The 22,837-nt window shown below is 35.2% G+C and overlaps 1 protein-coding gene across 2 annotated transcripts in view; it reads right to left on the bottom strand.

Annotated features, from left to right (window-relative positions):
* LOC149539293 (ABC transporter B family member 25, mitochondrial-like) overlaps window positions 1-13,485 on the bottom strand; it is a 269,562-nt gene extending 256,077 nt beyond the window's left edge. The window contains exons 1-3 of one of the 2 annotated variants that reach the window (XM_089800611.1): window positions 12,675-13,195; window positions 11,778-11,862; window positions 11,572-11,735 (exon numbers count right to left, since the gene is read on the bottom strand). In XM_089800611.1, the coding sequence (XP_089656737.1) occupies window positions 11,572-11,735; window positions 11,778-11,862; window positions 12,675-13,046 (621 nt within the window). In that variant the 5' untranslated portion in view covers window positions 13,047-13,195. Of the gene's footprint in view, window positions 1-11,571; window positions 11,863-12,674 lie in introns of both variants that reach the window. The other variant, XM_089800610.1, reaches the window with a different exon arrangement.
* Between the last annotated feature and the right edge of the window lie 9,352 nt (window positions 13,486-22,837).

The following is a 22,837-nucleotide window of genomic DNA, read 5'->3' as shown; positions in this document are numbered from 1 at the left end:
TATGCAAGTGGCGAAAAACAAGAAAAAAAACCTTTAAAAACTTGTGATAGGATCTTAATTGCAAGAGGTTGTGGGTACATAAAATCTTGACCACGAAGGTATTACCATGTAATAGCACCCATTCTCCTTTAGTCATTGACGGCAACAAGGTGAAGATCTTTTCCCAAGATAGACAACCCAAAATCTCTCCTAACACTTGCCCCCCACCTCTGTATCACTGAAGACTCTACTATATGGCCTCTTGTAACCATTTGCAACTTCAAAATCTCTATATGGTGGCACTATACTTGGAATAGCAAGTACTTTTGACCATGAAGCTACCACCATGTAATAGCATCCATTCTCCTTTTGTCATTGACAGCAATAGGGTGAAGATCTTTTCTTGACATAAACAATTCAAATTCTCTCCTAACACTTACCCCCACCTCTGCATCATTGAAGAGTCTACTAAACGACCTCTTAAAACCATTTGCAACTTCGGAATCTCTATATGGCGGCACACTATCTGGAATAGCAAGTAGTTTTGCGCTATAGTACCTAGGAGATAGAGCATATGCTAGGAAGTGTAAAGGTGTGGTCATCTTGTTCCAACAATGAAGAACAATTGCTTCCACCCTTTTGTAAAAGGTGTCCTCAAGATCATTCTCCCTCCTTTGCATTACTTAGGGTATCAAATGATGTTACGTAAGTTATCTTGATGTAAGTTATGTCAATTTAGATATTTCTCAATAAACAAGGATAGAGGAATGTATTATAACTTACCAATTTTATTTTCTCCAACATTGTAAAATAAAATATCAAGATATCTTATCATCTCTTAATCAAAGATTCATGTATGATAAGATTATGAAAAAATCATACGGATAACTCCAAGGTTCCTTTCATTTCAACTCTTGATTGTGGATAAGCTTAATGATTGATTTGATTTGTTGCTAATCACGAGGAGCCTTACATTTGTTTCACTCGGATTGGTTTTGGATAATACTAGATGGGAGCTATCAAAATATATGGCTGGAGATTCTACTCTACTCCTAAGGGTAATGACAACAACAACTATTGTGTTGATGGGCAAATTCCCAAATAACCAGGCTCTGTTTTGCCAAGTTAAACTACTATGCAGGAACCGGTGCAATCTTCAAGGAGTTATGCAAATGATTTTCATAACACAACAAACACCATCAAAATGACATTGCACATTGAGTGATGGAAGTTTACATAGAAATAAGTTCGTGCTAACTTTGCAAAACACAAAATTAATAAACTATCAAAAGTATGAACCAGGGAATTCATCAAAACACCATAGCATTCTCTAATTGAAATGACAACACTTATCTAACCAATCTAATCTAAATGAGGGAATAATGAAACCAAGCAAGCACCAAGACACATCAAATAATCACTAAACTCCAATGATAATTCTATTGTCTCAATAGGTCTTAGCAACAATCTCAAAGTTTGTTGCTTACAAATGAGAAACGAGGCCTTCATATAGGTCCTCTAATACAATGAGTGGCCCGGATCAAAACAAAAACCCATGGCCCAAATTTTGCCACATCAGCCCTAACTAGGGTTAGAGAAAAAGAAAAGGAATTTGTATTAATGAAAGGCTCCACATAGACCAATGAACTGAAATCCACTATCTCAGTGGTAATAAATGCCCATCTAGCAGGACTATGGAGCAAAAAAAATGACCACTATACATTAAATGCATCCTTGCCTAGAATGGTCTATCTTTGACTTTGTCATTTGAATGCCTAGAATCTACCCAACATTGTCTCCAACTCATCCATGATAACACTAGAGCTAATTCTTGTTTGAATTTCAAGGTCGTCATTGCTCACTTAGATTTCATCAAGCTTTCCTCACACTTTGGCAATAAGTCATGGATCGTATGCATGTCATTGAAGAAAGTGGAGAAGTTCTCAAAGACATCCTTTGTGAAGAATTTCAATCAAAAAGACTTCCAATTTGCTATTCAGGTTGCCTACAATTATTTCATTTTCATCCAACCTTTGTGACACTAGTGATGCAACAGTGTTGGAGGTATCCTATCGGATATTCTATGGTATTCCTTTCAATTGAATCGATTCCTTGGTGAAATGAACAAACATTTCCTTTGCCGTGATCACTACACCATACCAGTGGATAAAATGATATTATACTTATCCTACCCTAACGACCTCACTATCAATCAATATCTTCCTAGGTGTCTACATCAAATCCTACATATCTGAGATTGTCACATCCTAATATATGCATTCATCTTCTCATGACTCTTCCATGCAATGAAATTTAGAAAGGATGGCTAGTGCCCTATCATGAACTTGCGCTAAGTCCTAAACGTGCTTGTATGCCTCATTCTGGATGCCCTTGATCTAAATGTTTGTACTTTGAGCAACTTGTATGATCATGTCAATGCCCTCTACTAATTTAGTCAAAAAAATGGAGGACGAACAAAATGGGCCTTCTTCTCTCTCTAAACAAGGTAGGTTCTTTATGTATTCTCACAAGACCTTGATCTTGCCTTTTTGCCTCTCATATTTCATTTTGAGTTTCTTCATCTTACCTTTCATTTTTTTTTGTTGAATTGTCAAATTCTTCCATAACCTACTCTGAAAAGGTGTGTCCTAAATCAAAATCTCTATCACATTGTACTCATTTGGAGTAATCTGATCCTTTGCCTTAGCAATGTTGGCGTTACAACTTGAAAAAATCTGGATTCAATTAATAAACCCACAACACCTTCTTGCAAATGGAGACACCCAAACCTCCAGGCCACTTAGCGAAAACCAAAACCAAAACCATCTGAGAAAACTAACTCAAGGGAAAGAAAACCCAAAACTATCAAAGCAAAACAACCTAAATTACAAAACCAAAATCCCACAAAGCGTGGGGAAACCAACAGGGAACGAACCACACGGGAAACAAACTAAAATCCCTCCTAAACATAGATTAACTATCTATAGGGTAGGCTCCTGGGAGGAAACCTAAGGGCAGAAATAATGCTTGAGGAACTGTCCATTGATGTGCAATGGGATTTCCTCTCCTGTCAAATTCTTCAATTTAAAGGCATTATCTCCCAGTATCTCAGAAATCCAATAAGGTCCCATCCAAAGATTCTCAAACTTGTAATAATCACCTTTCTTTTCATGGGCCTTGTCCCAGCAAAGCACTAAATCTCAAATTCAAAAATCTTTAACCTTGGCCATTATGTCGAACCATCACTTGACTACACCTTGATGTTTTAGAAACTTTTCCAGTGCCTGATCTCTTTTCTCTTCTAAATGTAACAATTGTGTCAAACGTGTCTGCATTCTGTCTTTGCAAAGTCCCCAACGTTTTCATGACAACTGTTGGTGGTATTTATCAAAAAGGTCTTTGACAGCAAGATAGGATAATTTTGTTTTCCTAGTATTAACAAGTTTTCTGATTTTTTTGAATTTTTTAATGATGATGCACAATAAGAAATACTTCTACTCTTACTGTAATTCTGAAACAACTAATTGCACTTGAAACTACTGTTCTGCAAGTAAAATATCTAATCCTTTCTGCGGCAATGCAATATAAAATATTTGTACCGGGATATTTCAATAAATATTAAAGGATCTGAAGCCACACAATTCAAGATCTCTTATTTGCATTGCTGAAACTACTAATGCTCTGTGAACTTCACAACAGGATAAGAAAATTCGTACCATGCAATTTTACACCCAACTTGATTGGACGACAGAAGATTAATTAATTCCTGAGATTGTACCCAGATTACAAGTCTGTTATCTACAGGTGCTGATGACAACCTCAAGGCAAAGTGGCAGCCATGCCAGTTATACTGAACCCAATCTGCGCCTTTTGGTAATTATATTGCTTCCATATTATTCTACCCAAGCTGCAAATTCTATTCCCACCATTATGTATAGCACTGGAACTCTAATTCTGAGATTTACAGCCAGCGTAGGACTCCTAGGTTGAACTCATGACATCCTCTGTTGCTTGGAAAACTGCGATTGTATAACTGTCCCAGTATTTTGACTCACCAAGAACCACCGCTTTGGCTGCTCCTGTCTTACTTTCTCTTACACAACAAATTCTGGTATGTCTGGGGGTTGCGTGCCACCAACTGGGCCCGACAATTTTCACTCTCAAGCCTCAAACTTCCTGCAAACAGTCATCTACAGCTCCTGAGGTATTCCTCCTATAACTCCATTCTCCATAATTTTCTTCAATCCCAACTGATCAGAAAAGGCGTCCATGAGTTTCTCTTACCGCCCAGCTCCAGCCACTCATCCCCTAATCATGGTGGAGAATTAAGAGTTTGCTAAAGTTTGACTATAGTTTGATGAAGTTCGTGAATAAGTTAATGGGAAAATTCTTACCTGGTGAATACCAAGTAAGCTTGTTGAGGAAAATGCAGAACCTAAAGCAAAAGGAGTCCACTATGAAGGAACATATCAAAGAATTCTATAGGTTTGATATTAGATCTGAACGAGTGGATGACGAGGTTGAAAGAAATGTTAAATACCTAAATGGCTTGAAGACATATATTCAGGATATAATTAGTTTGGTCAAGATGGATAGCATTGAGGAAGCATACCAGTTTGCTTTAAAGGCAAAAGAAAAGTTGAGCCAAAGGCATGAACAAAGATAGAGAGGATGAGGTGGCAGATTTTAGAGAGGAAGAGGTAGATCATTTGCAGAATGAGGTAGATCATACTCCGATCCGAACAAAGGCAAGTCAGAATGGAAAGAAGAGATTTCCTACCGACAAAGAGGTAGATACCCAGGAGGTAATGGTTATAAAAGAGAGGACAGAAATTGGTTTAAAGGAACTTATTTTAAATGTGGAGAAGGTCATAGAGCATTTCATGGGGGGAATTTAAACAAGAAGGTTGGTAGCAGTAGCAGATATGCATTTGTGAAAGAAGAGTCGCCTGAATCAATGAATAAACTAGAAGATGGAGAAGTCCTAATGGTCAGAAGAGCCCTATGTAATGAGGAAACTGATCAAGTACCGGTGATGGGAAAGAGTTTATTCAAAACCAGATGTAAGGTTGTAGGGAAGTGTTGCAAAGTCATCATTGATATTGGAAGTTCAAATAATTTAGCATCAAAAGAGTTGATTACCAAGTGGCTATTGCCAAGAATGAAGCACCCGAAGCCATATCAGATTGCATGGATCAAGGATGATCATAAGGTTCTGGTAAGTGCCCTATGTAATGAGGAACCTGATCAAGAACCAGTGATGAGAAAGAGTTTAATCAAAACCAGATGTACTGTTGCATAGAAGTGTTACAAAATCATCATTGATAGTGGAAGTTCAAATAATTTAGCATCAAAGAAGTTGGCTAGCAAGTTGCAGTTGCCAAGAATGAAGCCCCCGAAGCCATATCAGATTGCATAGATCAAGGATGATCATAAGGTTTTGGTAAGTGAACAATGACTTGTGAAATTGAAAACTGGGTCATACCCTGGTGAAGTTCTTTGCGGTATTACATTAATGGATTGTCATCATATCTTGTTGGGTAGACCATGGCAATGTGAAAGACAAGCAATACACGATGGTAGGCAATAGGTATACTATTGTGGCTAATGGGATGAAGCAAGTATTGCTACCTTTGATAAAAGATTCAAGTGTATGAATTGTACCACAGTAAGAGTTTGTTTAGTTGAAGGAAGGACATTCCTAGATGGCTTCAAGAAGAAGAGTATGTGTTTTTCTTTGATTCCTATGAAACCTAACATGGGAATAGTGGATGAGCAACCACTAGAAGTAAAGAATTACTGATAGAATTTGAGGACGTCATTTCAGCCAATGCATCAGATGGATTACCCCCCTATTAGGAGTACTAGTCATTGTTTGGATCTAATTCCGAAAGCGACTTTACCAAATAAGGCACCGCATAGAATAGCACCTACAGAGAATGACGAATTGACTAAGCAAGTGCAAGAATTGTTGCAGAAAGGATTGATAAGAGAAAGTAGTCCTTGTGCAATACCTGCAATATTGGCACCTAAGAAGAATGGAGAATGGAGAATGCGTATTGATTCTAGAGCTATAGCCAAAATCACAATGAAAGACAAATTTCATTAACCTATGATGAATGACATTATAGATTGTTCGAGTAAAGGAAGGTATTTTAACACAATTAATTGAAGAGCGGTCATCATTGCATCAGAATCAAAGGAGATGAGTGGAAGACGGCTTTCAAGACTAATAAGGGTTTATATAAATGGTTGGTTATGCCTTTCGAGTTGACCAATGCACCTTTCAAGTTGACCAATGCACCTCGTAATTTCATGAGGCTAATGAATTAGGTATTGAAGAAATTCTTGGGTAATTTGTGATTGTATATTTGGATGATATTTTGACTTCTAATAAGAGTAAGGAGAAGCACTTGTTGCATCTAAGACAAATATTTAAACATTGAAGGAAGAAAATTATTGATCAACATCAAGAAATGTACTTTCATGAAGGAGAAGTTAGTATATCTAGGATTTTTTGTTCCAGTTAAAGGTTTGAACATGGATCTTGAGAAGGTTTAAGCAGTTGTTGAGTGGTGTAAACTAAGAGTTTGTTGGAGAGGTTAGATCGTTTCATGGATTGGCTAGTTTTACTAGAAGTTTATCAGGAATTTCAGATCAGTTTGCAATCCTATGGCAGAAACTATAAGAGGTGATCGAAAGGATTTCAAGTGGACACGTCAAGCAGACAAGAGTTTTGAATTAATGAAACAAAAAGTTACTAAACAAGGAGTGTTTTATGAGTAGTGATTTAACATGGGTCAATGAGTTTGGCTCAAACTACACGGTTAAATCCTAATTACAATATCACAATTTGACTTGTGGAAATTATCTCCTACTTATCAATTGATGAGCTTAAGGGGCTTTCTAATGAATGGTTCGTAAGGCACAACACTTGGTGAAGGTTTTGTAAATGGGGTTGAAAGTAGAGTGGATTTAACCATGGTGAAAACTCCATAGTTAAGCGCACTCAAGCTAGAGTAGTACTAGGATGGGTGACCTCCTGGGAAGTCCCGGTGCTTCACCTCTGTGAGCATCACCTACATCCAATGAATTTTAAGTGTTCCATTTATTCTCATGAGAGATGGATTCATGTTGAATCACTACTCATGAAACATGGGTCAATGAGTTTGACTCAAAAACTATACAATTAAATCCTGATAGCAATATCACAATTTAACTTGCTGTGGAAATTATCTCCTACTTATCAATTGATGAGCTTAAGGGGCTTTCTAATGAATGGACCATAAGGCACAATACTTGGTGACGGTTTTGCAAATGGGATCGCAAGCAGAGTGGGTCTAACCATGGAGGAAACTCTGTAGTTAAGCGCGCTCAAGCTAGAGTAGTATTGGGATGGGTGACCTCCGAGACGTCTCAATGCTTCACCTCTGTGAGCATCACCTAGATCCAATGAGTGCTAAGTGTTCCATTTATTCTCATGAGAGATGGATTCATTTTGAATCACTACTCATGAAACATGGGTCAATGAGTTTGACTCAAAAACTAACACAATTAAATCCTAATAGCAATATCACAATTTGACTTGCTATGGAAATTATCTCCTACTAAAGGAGACTACACAATTAAAGGAAACAAGTACTAGACTACTTGGGTCAAATGACTCAAGGCAAACCTACAAAATGACTCTCTAAAGAAAACCACACCAAATGACTAACTAAGTCACTCAAACAAATCTCAAGTCAAATAACTCAAGGCAAATTAACTTCCTAGCTCAACAAGGAAGAATTATACTAACCAACAAAAAGGAAATCTACACTAGCCCTCTTGAGCCAAATGGCTCAAGACAAACCTAATCTATCTATGTGCATGACTCCTAAAGGGATGACACCTACCCAACTAATATGTACACTTGATATAACATGGTTTTTTGAAATATACAAGAGCAACAAGCCTTGCAGTTCTCAGTTTTGCAAATTCATCCTTGCAATCCAAAAGAAATTTTACCACCTCAGAAAATATATCATCCAAGATCAATAGTTGGGGCAATTCATTTGATCTGTGATCAATCCAAACGCAAGTTTTCTTTCCTAAACCATCATAATCAAAATAAGAACTGTCCCTATTTTCAACATTAGAAGCAAGAAAAGAAACAACCTGGTGTGATTTGAATGGCAAGTCATGTTCATATTCTTGTCGATCATCTGCATCCTCAAGATGTTGTTGCCAATGGTAGATTCTCCCCCTAGCTTCATCATCAAACTCATGGGAAGAAAATCAATCGTGAAGTCAAGCCTATGAAATATTAATTTAGGTGGCTTGTCCTTGAATTCCATGAACTATGCATCTTTGTGAGCATCGCTAATTGCGTCCACAAAAATTTAGGATTCTTTGATAATCTCTCCCTCAAATATCTTTGAAAGCTGATCAAATACAAAGTCCCACTATGGTACCAGCCCAAACTATTATGCATTTTCCTCTCCCATAGGGTTGTATGTGGATTTCTCTTCAAGAATATCTTGCAATTCTTCATGTAGAATCTCATGAAGCATAGCATCCTTGTGACTTAAAGGAAGATCATCCAACATCTTCATGAATTTTTCAATCTCAAGTGGAAGGATCTCTGGAGGTCGAAGCTGATGGTGGACCATGCCATTTGCAATAACTTGATCATCTTCAAATACATTTGGTAATGAATCAACTTCTTTCATAATATCATCTAGCACCCCCCAAAGAACTTGGTGATGATGATGTCTTGTAATGCCTTATCAAATTGTTCTTCAAATCTGGATCCATCTATGATTGCTTGGAGTTCTTTTCTCAGCTCGTCCACTTGATTGTCTTTTCCTCCAAGGATGTCTGAAATCTTTCGCAACTCGCCCTCAAGAATATGACCTTGTAACATGAGGAAAAGTTTGCTAAGGATTACCTCTTCGAGCATGTGTTCATCTTCTTCTAGTTCTTTATGATATTGATCTTTGTTTGATACGTCTCCCTTTCCTCGAATGAAACTGATTATGTCCTTGATTTTCCTGTCAACTTCATCTCTCTATGATGTAATGCTTAGAAGTCGATTCTTCATTTGGTTATCTTGATCATTAAACTTAGCCATTCCTCCTTGATGCAACTCATCCTCTTCCCCCATACTTTGGTTCCCAACTTGAGTTATGATGCCTTCTTCATTTGACATCCAACTTGAGAGCTGGAATAAATCCTTGCCACTCCTTACAGACATTTCCTCATACCAACCCATTTGAAACTTGATCAAGTCAATAGTGTATTGACAAGATGGGGCAAGTAGATTTTGAATGTGAGAGACGATGTACACTGCACCAAGTATTTCCACCAAATCCACTTCTTTGTTTTCTATTAATATCTTCTTTGAACTGAAACAACTCTGCTTCTGAAGTGATCAATAGCACAGGCTCATATACTTGTGAAAAAGAAATTCTACCTCATCATACCAAGTCCGCTCTCAAGAGAAATATCAAACAGTGCAGTTCTTCATGTTCAGTGGTGCCATGTATCCTACACTGCCCTGTTTCTGCAAGTCAAGTCAGATCACATGGATGCAACCTCTTGTTCAAATCAAACCAAATTGGAAGAAGATCCACTTGCCTTTCCACTGAGAAACCTATATACATATATATATTATACTTTTTCCAAAAAAAATCACTCTTTTTTTTTTTCACTATTGAAGGGATCTCCTATCTCAAATACAACTTGAAAGCTCGTTTGTTGACAATTCCATGAATGAACTTTATTTGACCCCTCCCTCTAGTGCTTTTTATGTGAGTTTTGTTCCACTACAACATGCAAAATCAAATACTTAATGTTTCAAGGAGAAACACCAAACACTCAATCCTCTCTTGATATAAGGTCATCTCTCATGCTAAGCTTCCAAAATTTAGTTGGCTCCAATCATTTCCTCTCCTACCTAGACATCCAAAACAAGCCTTTTAACATGTTGATCACCATGGCAGAGATAGGAGTGGTTAGAGGATCCCTTTAGGGGAATAGGCAGAGATTGGAGTGTTTGGAGGATAAAATCCTTTTCTCTCATCGGAATCCGATCAAATGAGAGGATAAAATCCTCTGCTCATAGAAAAACCCGATCGAGTGACTGAAACACAAGAGTAGAAAACTCAAGGTTGATAAGATAAAAACCTTGCTTTCAATGCAAATTTCACAGCCGGAAATAGGGTGGTGCGAGGATTTATCTCCTCCATTAAGTGGAATCCGAAAGTGTGGGAGGATTCCTCTTTATTATTTTAACCCCTTTCCTTTGATCACTATCACTTGTCAATGCATGCACCCCTTAACACTTACTGGCCCCAAATTAATCTTAATTGATCTGATTCGCTCCCAAAGGCATGGTGGTGCAAAAAGACTGAAGAAAGAGGGGATCCCCAACCAACGGGCGATGGTGTTTAAACAAAACAACATCCATCTTATAATAATTGGTTCAGTATAATGCTTCCTACATGACAATTGTAAAGTCTTATAAATAAGAGAATTTTTATTGAGCATTAATATCTTTTTCATGGTGGGGGTATGACAGACAGTGGGATTGGGATGATTTTGTATCCTTCAGTAAAAGCAGAAACTTTTAGGATGCCTTCAATGCAGTTTTTGATCTCATACAGTTTACTGTTTTATGTTGTCAATACAATATTTGGATGCAGCTTGTACAATCCATTAACCATCTTGTAGCTTCTCTAAAATACTCTCCAATCTTGTTTATATTAGTGCTGTATAGGGCTATATTTTTTGTATCCTTTTGAGAAGTAATTTTCATGGTTACTAGCTCTCATCCATATACTTTAGGGAACTCTATTAGTCAGTGATATGCTGTCTGAACTAGTGGATGTTTATATGTAAATATGTTTTCAAACTATCCTTAAAATAAAATAAAATAAAATAAAAGTAAGTTAGTCTAACCGGATAGTCTCCCAGTTAAATCAAGATCGTCTAGAAGCTAAAAATGTTAGCATCTTCCAACTGCTACCTTTGTTAGTAGATTATTCAATCTTTGGTTTTGTAACCTGTGAACGAGGCAACTAGATTGCACTTTGAGAAGTCTTTGCTTATGTGCCTGAACGTACTAAATGATAAGAGCATTAATTTCACTATTGTTATACAATCTCACAGTTTTGAAACCATGACAAATCATCTTTAGAATTACAGGATATCAGAAACTTTTAGATAGCCAAAAGTTATTCAGCTGCTTGGTCTCTAACCCGTTTAAAGTCAGAAGGATAAAAAATTGAGGTTCCATATTCATTTATCTAAAGATTGGTATGTTGCAGAAGATTTTACTCAATTTAACTTGACTGCTCATCATCTATATTATTTTCAACCAGATGATCACGACAACAATTTATTTCATAGCAGTCAAGCCATGCAAGACATCGTCAAGCAGGTGCAGTGCTTCTAGAATTTATGAGAATGACATTAAGAGTCAAATTGCAGCATTGTATCAAGCTATATGGAGAAAAGATAAGAATAAGCATCAACAATACCACAATAAACTAAAGCATCAATTTATAGGAAAGGCAAACAGCGTGAGAATATAAGAATTATAGTTCTTACCTTGGCGCCTACCAAAAGACCCAAAGATACCAATATCCTTAAACGAAACTCAGGATTGTCTTTCAGCCATAAGTACTTTGCAAGAGTTTTCAGAATGCGAATATCTGCAATTGGTTTCTCACCTCCTTCATCAGCTCCTTTCTTAACAAGTTTTCCATTTTCACCTCCTTCATCAGCTCCTTTCTTAACAAGTTTTCCATTTTCACCTCCTTCATGTTGTTGAGATCCTGTGGTTAGTTTATCCCTTACAGAAGTTGACAAGCAAGCAGTGTTCCCTAGCATAAACCTATGCTGTTCACCAAAAAGGCACACTATTGGTTAGGAATGCATCACTTTCCTGTACGAAATCAATAGAGAAGAAAACAAGCACCTAAGTTAGGCATAAATGATAATTATAAATACCTATAATTTACCTAATCGTTGTAAAACAGACAATTTTAAAGAAAATGTGTTCCATCCTGACTACAATTTGATGTTGCTCAAACTTTAAAAAATGTATTTTATCCCCTACAATGCTTCTTTTAAGGTTGCATTCACCGATTTATGGTTAAAAATCCTGGTAATTAGCACTATCCCCATTATAAACGAGAAAAGTAAAACTATTTTCTATCGTCCACTTCATCTAAATTGCGTAGCCTCCTATTGTGTTGTTTGTACGAAGCATGCGACATACATTTCACAATCTACTTCATTCAACTTGCGTGGCAAACAAAATTGTTTTTCCCACGTTGTCCAGAATCTGTTTTTTCTTTCGCAACTTACAATTTCTTCATATAGGGCCTTGTGTGCTGAGTTATTACTAGAAATCTCTGTAGTTAGCCTGCTCTCGTTGTAAAATGGACTAATCGAATAGAAAACGTGTTCCGTTCTAGAAATTTATTCTTTGCACAGAATTTAGATAAGTGTTTCATCCCCTTAAAATTCAGCTTCTACCAATCCTTTACTGTTATCCGTGTGACTCCTCCTGCTAGTTTCACTTCGAAATTCAGGTCTAAAGGTAATGTGTACATACTTTCACTGCGAGCTAATAATCTACACAATATTGAATCTAGCACTAGAAAAGACGGAGGAACTAAATTATCAAACAAAATAGACTCAAGTACCTGATTAAAACTAGCAAAAGAGTTGTCCAGAAATGGACTCCGCGAAATACAGCTCGGTCTGCACGGGACTCCCGAGCTGGATTGCAAAACCTCTGAATTACTGCCTTTCAATCCAAGCATTCCTGTTCTGTCAGATGACATAAAACAATTATCTGAATAAAATCTTTTAAGGCTTGCATTAGCTCTGCAAATGCTGTCGCCATGCAAAACTTTTGCTGTGCAATCCGACGCCTGAAATCTATTATTATTACTATAACGACTAACAACAAACTGTCTAGTGCTGAATCTTTCCAATGCCCCTGCTGTTTCGAACATCTTGATTCTCCGTTGTCGCAACCTTTCTATGGTGTAAAAAGTGCTACCGATCCTCATTAAGCCAAAATCTATTTATTTCCCTCGATGTTTTCTTTGCAATTTAAAAAGAAAAAAACACGTCACGCGCCCAAATTTGACAAAATCCTTGACTAGAAAATCCACGGGAGAAAATCTGTAAAACCCTAGATGTAAAGGATTGATTGAAAATTGACTATTTGCCAGGTTTAATAGTATGAGAAACTTAGCAGCTTCGATCTTTTACTGGAAAAAAATGTCACTGTCGTAATAAGCTTTCGAATGTCGCGAACAACGTCGGCGAGAGAGATTAGCATTTAATATTATTTTTCAAAGGAAGAGACCTTGCCATATTGTCGGTTCACTCATAAATTCTCAGGGTTTATGTGGTTCCACGGAAAGAAAGAAGGAAGAATATGACCAATGTTGGGGAGAAAATGGTGAAATAGTTTACAACTATAAAGCAGAGCTCTGTTCGAGTACGAGTCTCTGTTTGTTGTTGCAAGTTGTAAGTAGAAGGGAAGAAATTATTAGAATGACTAACCGCAACAAATGTCTTTAACTTTTGAGGGATTTGATTATGTTATCCATCAAGGATCAATTTCTTAAGGTGTAATAAATGAAGTATAGAGAAATATCAGATAGAATTGGAACTTATGGGAATGGAGCTTAAGGCTCTTAGTTAAACATTTTTATAATAATTTAAAAAATTAATTTATATTAAATAAGTTGTGATTTTATAAAACTAGATATATAGTATATAATAATATTTTCTAAGTATTTTAAATTGTGATAGTTTACTATTTTGTATAAAAGAGTTAATATAGTACTAGATATATAGTATATATTAATATTTTTAAGTATTTTAATTGTCATATTTTACTATTTTGTATATTATAGGTTTAGTATAATAAATAGTTTAGAATGTAATAGTTGCATATTATATTATTGTTTAAATATAATAGTAATTTATTTTTTAATTATCATTATATATTATAAATTTATAGAATTAATTATTATATGTAAATTGTTAATAGAGATATATATAATTATATAGTTTTATAAAATATAGTTTATATTTTAATAAAAAAATTATCATTTATAAATTGTGTATCAAAATGTTAATTGTATTTTGAGAAAAGGGCTATTATAATACAAAATGAATTGAGCCAATCAAATTTAAGATATTTAATTTTTATAATATAAAAAATTCTAAATAAATTACCGAACTTAAGAAATATGTAAATTACCTAAAAATAATTATTTATGATTGGTGCATATTCATTAAGTTATTGATTCAAGTGAAATAGTACATTGTCTACGGCAAGCACAATAAGATTCATGATTCTATACTGTAAAGCTAATTTGAACCCACAAAAAGAAATACATAAAAGATGGTAACTTTTTCATAGATTGAAATCATATTAGATTTTACAAAGAATATAGGTAAAAAATTATATAATAAAAATTAAATAGTACAACAAAAAATATTTAAATTATTTCATATGTAAATACTACATAATATTGGAAGGAACAATTCAGTTATATATTATGTATTAAAAATATTAGCTTTGTTTAAATATTTTATTAAAATTATATTTATCAAACTCTCTTATAAATATTATACTTAAACTATTTAATAAAACATTTACACATCATACCTCTACAAAATTAAATAATAATAATAATTTTTTATTTCCAATCAAACTAAATAAATATCTTTATTATATTTATTTTAAAAATTATAGTAAATATTATTTTATTTTATATAATAAATTTAATATGAGTAACTTTATTATTTGTAAAGTTAATTTTAAGAATGTTTTCTACCAAATTTAAGATTTTTAGTGTAATTTAAATGTTAGACTTTTTCAATAAGTTTTAGTCAAGAAGGAAACTATTTACAAAATGTCCATCTATAATTGGTTCTTTTAGAAAAATAAATAAAAAATAGAATCTGATATATATGTTCTCTAATATGAAGACATATGTTTTTAATAATCCATTTACAATGACACACTTTAATCCATATGATAGATTTAGTAAATTGCTAAGATGAAATTTTATTTTAGGTTGAAGCATGATTTTGAAAATTATTTAATTATTAATTAATAATTTAAAAATGTAGTACAACATGGATGGCGCGGGACTCAAACACCTAATTCACTGACTCGAGGTCCTCAAAGCCATTCCTTCAGTCTCTTGTATGATTCACAATTGATTCCTCTCACAAGTTCAAGATGTCGGAAATAAATTGGGAATTCCTTAGGTCATGCTCTCAATTTATCATCACTTTGGAATGATGCAGGAGCATCTTGCATGGGAAAATTATTGGAAAAAAAAAAAAAAAAAAAATTGTGGAGGAGAAAGAAAGTGACGAAAATTAGAGGAGAAATAATAAATAAATAAAAAGGGAAAAAGGAGAAAAAGAAAAAAGGAGGAATTTCTATTTTCGAGGTGCATAGGTGGCATAAAATTTAAAAAATGAGAAATTAGTTGTCATTCCATTAATCAAGGTGTGTAGGTGGCATCTTAGAAGCTTGTGGAAAGTTTCTTAAATCTTGCATTTAATATTTGTTGTGATCCATAAAGGAAATATAATTTTCTAATTGGGCCACATGGTGGTGCTTAGTTGTAATTCTAGAAGGTTATGGAAGTTTTAGAAAGTTGTGGATATTGTGTAGGAGGAATTCTAGAAGGTTGTGGATAAGTCATGCATGGGGTGGTAAGTGCCTATTTAAGCAAGGCATATGAGCATTTCTAAAGCAAGCTCAAGAAGAAGGTGGAAGCTCAAGAAGAAGCTTGAGGAGTGGAAGCTCAAGGAAAAGCTTGGAGAAGCTCAAGGAGTAGCTTGAGGAGTGGAAGCTCGAGGAGTAGAAACTTGAGAAGTAGAAGCTGTGGAAGGAGAAGCTTGATATCATCTTGTGGGTGTTGTAAGGATCTTCAAGTATAATAAAATTTCTTGTGAAGCATTTTTTTGGTCTCCATATTGTTGCTTTCTTGATTGTGAGTGAGTAAGGGCGGTGCGGCCCTATATCAAGTGGTATCAGAGCGTACTACATCAGTGGTATCAGAGCAAGAGTTCCTGAGTGTACAAGCAGATCGTTGAAGTGTGAGGCAGTTTGTACCAGGACTTTGGTTGGGTGAAGTTTATTAGAGTGGGAGTTGCTGAGCGTGTAAACAGATCGCCGAAGTTGAGGCAGTTTGCACTAGGACCTTGGGAGGACATGCAGATTGATTGATGGATGCAAAGATGGAAGACTGAACTTGTTGAGGCATGATTGTGGAGAGCTGGTGGATTGCAAATCCATTGTCCTAGACTTGTGATGTGGTTCCTAATTGTTCGTGCGAGGTGGCAGGTTGCGATCTGACTTGCAAACAATTTGGTTGTCACAAGGAGCGTGGGAAGGATTTGTTGCAGAGGGTTTACAAAGATCTTGGAAGATGGCTCCAAGAGGATTGGACCCTAAGATGATTGCCAAAATCCATGATATAGTGGAGAGGAATTTTTCTAAGATGATTTCTCGGTTGGATGATAGATTGGCTGATCAAGTTAAGGAGGTTCGTGAGAGAAGATGGCATCACAAGGTTGAGGTGGAAGAGGTTGGTTTTGCTAATCAGTCTGTGGAGTCTGATGTAGAACCTGTAGAGCAAATAGAGGTTGTTGCTGAGGATATTCCTAACCTTGCTAATGTTGGGATGGAGGTTGGTTTTCATGATCAAATGGTTGAGACTGACATGGAGATTATGGAGCACTCGATCGTGGATGATCTAGTTGATGTTGGTGGTGACTTGTATGTTGCAGAACACTTGGTCGTGGATGATCCAGTTGTTGGAGGTGAGTTATGTATTGCAAAGCATCTTGTTGTGAGCAATGAGGTTGTTGGTGTTGAGAGTTTGGCATGTATTGATGGAGATCTACATGTTGGTGCTGATATGAAGTTTGTTGTTGCTGATGCGGGGTTTGTTGCTACTGGTGTGGATTCACTAGTTGTTGATGTGAATGGGAGTTTGCTAATGAAGCATTATGTTCAGTTTGTTCCTGGGAATGAGCATGTTGATTGGATGGTTCAGATGTTGGTGTGGAAGATTTGCATGGTGGATTTGTTGTCTCTGTTGAGGTGGAAACCTTTGGTGAAGATGAAGATGATGGTAGATATTTCTTTTGGCATCAAAGTGTGGGACACACTTTTCTATCTACCGGGGGAGTCTGATGCAGGAGCATCTTGCATGGGAAAATTATTGGAAAAAAAAAAAAAAAATTGTGGAGGAGAAAGAAAGTGACGAAAATTAGAGGAGAAATAATAAATAAATAAAAAGGGAAAAAGGAGAAAAAGAAAAAAGGAGGAATTTCTATTTTCGAGGTGCATAGGTGGCATAAAATAAAAAAATGAGAAATTAGTTGTCATTCCATTAATCAAGGTGTGTAGGTGGCATCTTAGAAGCTTGTGGAAAGTTTCTTAAATCTTGCATTTAATATTTGTTGTGATCCATAAAGGAAATATAATTTTCTAATTGGGCCACATGGTGGTGCTTAGTTGTAATTCTAGAAGGTTATGGAAGTTTTAGAAAGTTGTGGATATTGTGTAGGAGGAATTCTAGAAGGTTGTGGATAAGTCATGCATGGGGTGGTAAGTGCCTATTTAAGCAAGGCATATGAGCATTTCTAAAGCAAGCTCAAGAAGAAGGTGGAAGCTCAAGGAGAAGCTTGAGGAGTGGAAGCTCAAGGAAAAGCTTGGAGAAGCTCAAGGAGTAGCTTGAGGAGTGGAAGCTCGAGGAGTAGAAACTTGAGAAGTAGAAGCTGTGGAAGGAGAAGCTTGATATCATCTTGTGGGTGTTGTAAGGATCTTCAAGTATAATAAAATTTCTTGTGAAGCATTTTTTTGGTCTCCATATTGTTGCTTTCTTGATTGTGAGTGAGTAAGGGTGGTGCGGCCCTATATCAAGTGGTATCAGAGCGTACTACATTATGGAAACAGTACCCTCTTTCTCTTTTTGGGTATGTTTATTCAAGTACTTAAAACTTGTATCTTCATCTTGTTTCTATATGATTGTATTAATGCCCAAACCTAATTTTGGGATGGGTTTGTTTTGTAGCAAAAGGGTGGGATTGCAAAAGAATGCCTATAAACAAGACAACCCCGAGCCTTCCTGAGCTGAAATCAATTGATTTACCGTCGAAAAAAATGGACTCATCAACTATTATCTTTCCCAGTTGGAGGTTGTAAGTGATGTTTGGAAGACAGGAGTGAGAATGAGGATGGGAGATGTGGAGTTATAGGAAGGGATGAGAGAGATAGATGTATCAGAGTGGCCTAACATTATTGTTAAAATTCTTCACTTTGATGGGTATGGAGGAGCAGACCTTCTTTGTAATTTTGTGCAGTTGTTCTGAGGTTCCTAGAACTTTCTAGTGATTGACAGATTTTTGTGACATTTTTAACTAAAAAATGGTATGAACTCCCAGAAAAATTAAGATGATCCAATCAAAATAAAGAAATTGTTAATTAAAAAATAATTTTAAAATAAATATATGTTTAAACTTTAGAAATAGAATAACTTTGAATATAAAAAAATAATTAGCAAGAGCAACTAGAAACATTAGTTCCTTGCTTGTATATAAGCAAGGACTAAAAAGGGTGTACAGTGTCGAAGTTCCTATCCACATATAATTAGGTTTTAGTTAAAGTACTAAGAATTGTTAAAGAAAATGTCAAAATAAAAGAAATTACAAGAGCCTATCTATGATCTTCATACACTGAAATAAGAATTATATGTATAATTTAAAGTTTAAAATATTTGAGAAAATTAATTCAACAAAATAATATAATTTTAAGAACATTCACCTGAACATGTTAAATTAAATATTTTTTTAGAACTTTATTATAGAATTACTAAAATACTACAGAAACAAAAATAATAATTTTAATGATGAATGTTCTAGATTGTAGGTTGTTATTAGATTACAAAATCTAATTGTTGAGCTTCATTTATTGGGTGTTGATCTTCAGAAAATGATATCATTTATATAGACTATAAATAATGAAAAACATCATTTCAACTATTGATGCAACTATGATTTAACAATTGTGTTGTCTTGGGGAGAAAGTTGGTATCTCTATCACTAATGATCAGGGGATTGTTGTTGATAACAAGGAAGGGACTAGGAGGAGGACTAGGGCCAGCACAAGGAAAATGATTGTTGGGGCCTACTTGGATGTCATCTAGATCAAAGGAGTAGCTAAGAAGATGGACCAACTGGAGGAAAAGGTAGTTGAGTTGATTAAGAAGATGGGTTAGGTCCCTCTTGGTGTCTTTCTTCTAGTCTCATTTATGTCTTTTGGTTCTATCTTTTGTTCGTTTTGTTGTCCTTTTGTAGCTGGCTTTTGGTTATTGGTTCTATTTCCTTTTATTATGATGTTCCAATGGATTTAATGTAATATCTTTTGTTCACTTTTGTACAAGGTTTCAAGTCCCCTTCGAAACATGTTTTCCTAATAAAAAATAAATGTGTCATCTACATAGGCTCACAAATATATATAGATAAAGCCAAAGGTCAGAATAAATATTTGTGAAGATCTTAGTAATACATAGGAAGATATAAAGTTTAGAAAATGTCAAACTCATGACTATAGCACACTTCCACCAATAGAATTAGAGATAAACATTTTAAATTCAAATAAGAAAATTGCAAGATATATGAAAATTATATAGAATTAAAAAAATTGCAAAATTCAATGTTGTGATAGGTCAATTAAATTGAAAAGTTGGTTTTCATGAATGCAATAGTTTCCTTCCTATGATAGGAACTAATAAAATCAATGTATAAATCATAGTTTTATTTATGGAGAAATGAAAGGAATTATGAAATAATTATTTATATGGTTGCATTTTTTTTTCTTTTTTAATAAATATTTATATAAAATTATTTTTAATGAAAATATTAATCAATTATATTTACTTAGAAAATAGAAATTGCATCTAAATCAAAAAATAATGGGAGGATAAGGTTACTTTCTGAGAGTCACATTGTGCAGCCTAGAAGCCAAAGGAACAAGTACCTATCCTTGAAGCATTAATAACAGTAAACTAAATGGGCCTAGGATAGAAAGGAAACACCCTCAAGCAGCCATAGTCCGAGGAGAAGGAGGTGGAGGGTCTTGTTCCTCCTTCTTTCAACCTTATCTTGACATGTGGTCTAGTTTAGGGTCTGATCATGTCCATTCATCTACATTATCTTCCTCAACCTCCTTATCTTCATGACATGGGGAAATAGCTAAAGCCAACCTTAAAAAGTCTTTGGAAGAGGAAGGCCAACATGAATCACTCACCTTAGTAGGCCAACCAAAACTTGATGGAAGAGCCCAAGTAGTACCTGTTGTCGGAGGTCAAGTTGAGGGAGATCCATGTCAATGTGGAGCAACAATGGAGTTATTCAATGATAATAGGTACTATGGTGAATGGTGGCAAGGATTTTGAGAGGATAAAGTGTCAATATGTTGTCGAGAAGAAATATGACCATGACGTCGACCACGAGAAGTAGAACAACAACTAGAAATAAAACCTTTTGGATGAACTTTGGCCATTGTACAAGGAGTATTTTGTAATACTTGTCCTTTTTACTATCATTGTAGATTGATTTACTAAGTCTTATCTGGATCTTCTGTGGAAAAGTTAGCTCTTCATGATATTTGAAATATAATACTTTGATATGCAGAATAACATATTTTATTAGGTAGTCATAGTTACTTACTTGCAATGATGATACTTTACATGTGTTTATTTGATGATTATGATTTTTTTTTAATGATGACAATTTGATTACTCGTAGTTAGTAAATGTAATCACTTTTATGATGATGCCATATGATGTGTCTTCAGATGATGTTTATTGTATCTTTGTAATGATGAGTTGCTTACATTAGAATGTGCTACTATTTATACCTGTGATTTATTGTTTATACTTACCTCATACTTGCATGTGTATGGTGTGCGTATCTATTTTATATTCTTGTTTGACGTCCTTAATGTGGTTAAGGGAAGGAGTCATAGTCACTTATGAGTTGGTTTCTACACGATGCACCACTCCCCATAATTGCATGTTTATCTTAGGTATATATGCACATGTACATGCTCATCTTCTATGTGGATATCAAACATCAACTTCCCTGAATTGCCAGGATGAGCGTGCCCTATCGCAATAACTCAATGGCAAGAATAGGGAGATAATGTTCAGGTTTGATCCTAGCCAAAGCCTAATTATTGTCCTAAGAAGGAGGACATGTGTTTGATTGTCTACTCTTTTTTCAAACCCATATGTTTATCTTTGTAAGTGTAATTTAATTTTGGTTTTTGGTCGGTTCTTGCTTATGTTGCTTTTATGTAGATTTGGCTATGTGATTTACCTAATAAATTATTTAATTATGATATTGGGACTAATCATATGATATTGGAATTATTATATATTTTTTGATTAAAATGAATTATTAAAATATGACAATAGTTAATTAATTGGAAATTAATTGTGTGCTATAATTTAAAAGTTTAAATGTGAAAGTTGAAAAAAGAGTAATTAAAATATTAAAGTGTTACAATGTGGAGCCTAATCAGCGCCCCTTGAGGGATCTTAGGGTCCATGGCCCCAGACACGCTTCTTATGGTGATACAGGGCAGTGTCAAGGAAACCAAAAAATGAATTTACTATTATAAAAGGCATTGAGAGTTGATATTTTCTATTCGATGACATGTTCTAGCCCTAACTTTGTAAACGACAAAAGTCTTGTATAAAATCGCTTAGGATTAGGGATTTTATTATATGTATGATGATTTAGTAGCTTCTTGAGGTAGTTTTGAGTTGCAAGGGATTTCAGATTGTAATTAGGTTGAATCACTGGATGATAAAAATATTGAAATGTTTTGTTTCAAATTTTCACCCAAGAGAAACAAATCAATATGATGGAATAATGGAGGAAGAGTTGTACACCAAACCAAGAGAGACAAGGCAATGGCCATACAAGGTGAAGTCTGTACTGCAAATCCAAAATGTCATGCTATGTGTCCAGATGTCATACGAAATGTAGCTGAAGATGGTCGTATGGTAGACAAATTGATTGTGCGAGGTTATGATCCGTACGTACGGGTATTGAAAGGATCGTACTGCATTTAAGGAAGGTCGTATGGTGGGCTTTAAGTAGGTCATACGATGACTTGAAATAGACCATACGATGACTACAGGGAAAGTCATATGTTGGCTTAAGGTAGGTCGTACGGTGTCTACAAAAGGGTTGTATGAAAGTGCAATTGATGTGACTTGGTACAGATCGATGGGTGATGGCCGTACGAATGTGAGATACATAGATGGTGACTGAAAACACAATATTGCTCATACACAAAACATAGAATGTCGATGGAATAAACATGGAAGTGCATAGAACAACAAATAGATCGAACCAACAATTACTTGTGTAAGAATTTGCCTTAGGGAAAAATTCACCCAGGAACTAAGAACTCAAACACAAGCACAACTGTAGACCAAAAATGGATATGATCAATTAATCAGAGTATGTCCTAATACATTGCTCTGTTCAGTATGTGATGTTTAAACACACTAGGAGTGCCTGTATATAAAGGCCTCTCAAGAAGCACCTAGAATGTTTCTAGAAAGAACTAGGAGATAAGATAGGCATCATGACAACTAAGCACATGCCTTATCCATCATTCTAGATGAGTGGATAAGAATGACAAGGTTGTAGACACCATGTACTTAATTAGTGTGCTAACTCCTATGTTGTAGACACCATGTGCATAAAAGAGGTGCAAACTCTTGTGTTGTCA

Source organism: Cupressus sempervirens, chromosome 9, assembly GCF_028749045.1.
Source record: "Cupressus sempervirens isolate cs-2001-9-10 chromosome 9, ASM2874904v1, whole genome shotgun sequence".
Classification (NCBI taxonomy): Eukaryota; Viridiplantae; Streptophyta; class Pinopsida; order Cupressales; family Cupressaceae; genus Cupressus; species Cupressus sempervirens.
Note: the sequence above shows the minus strand (reverse complement) of the source record. Positions and strands in the feature narration are given on the sequence as shown.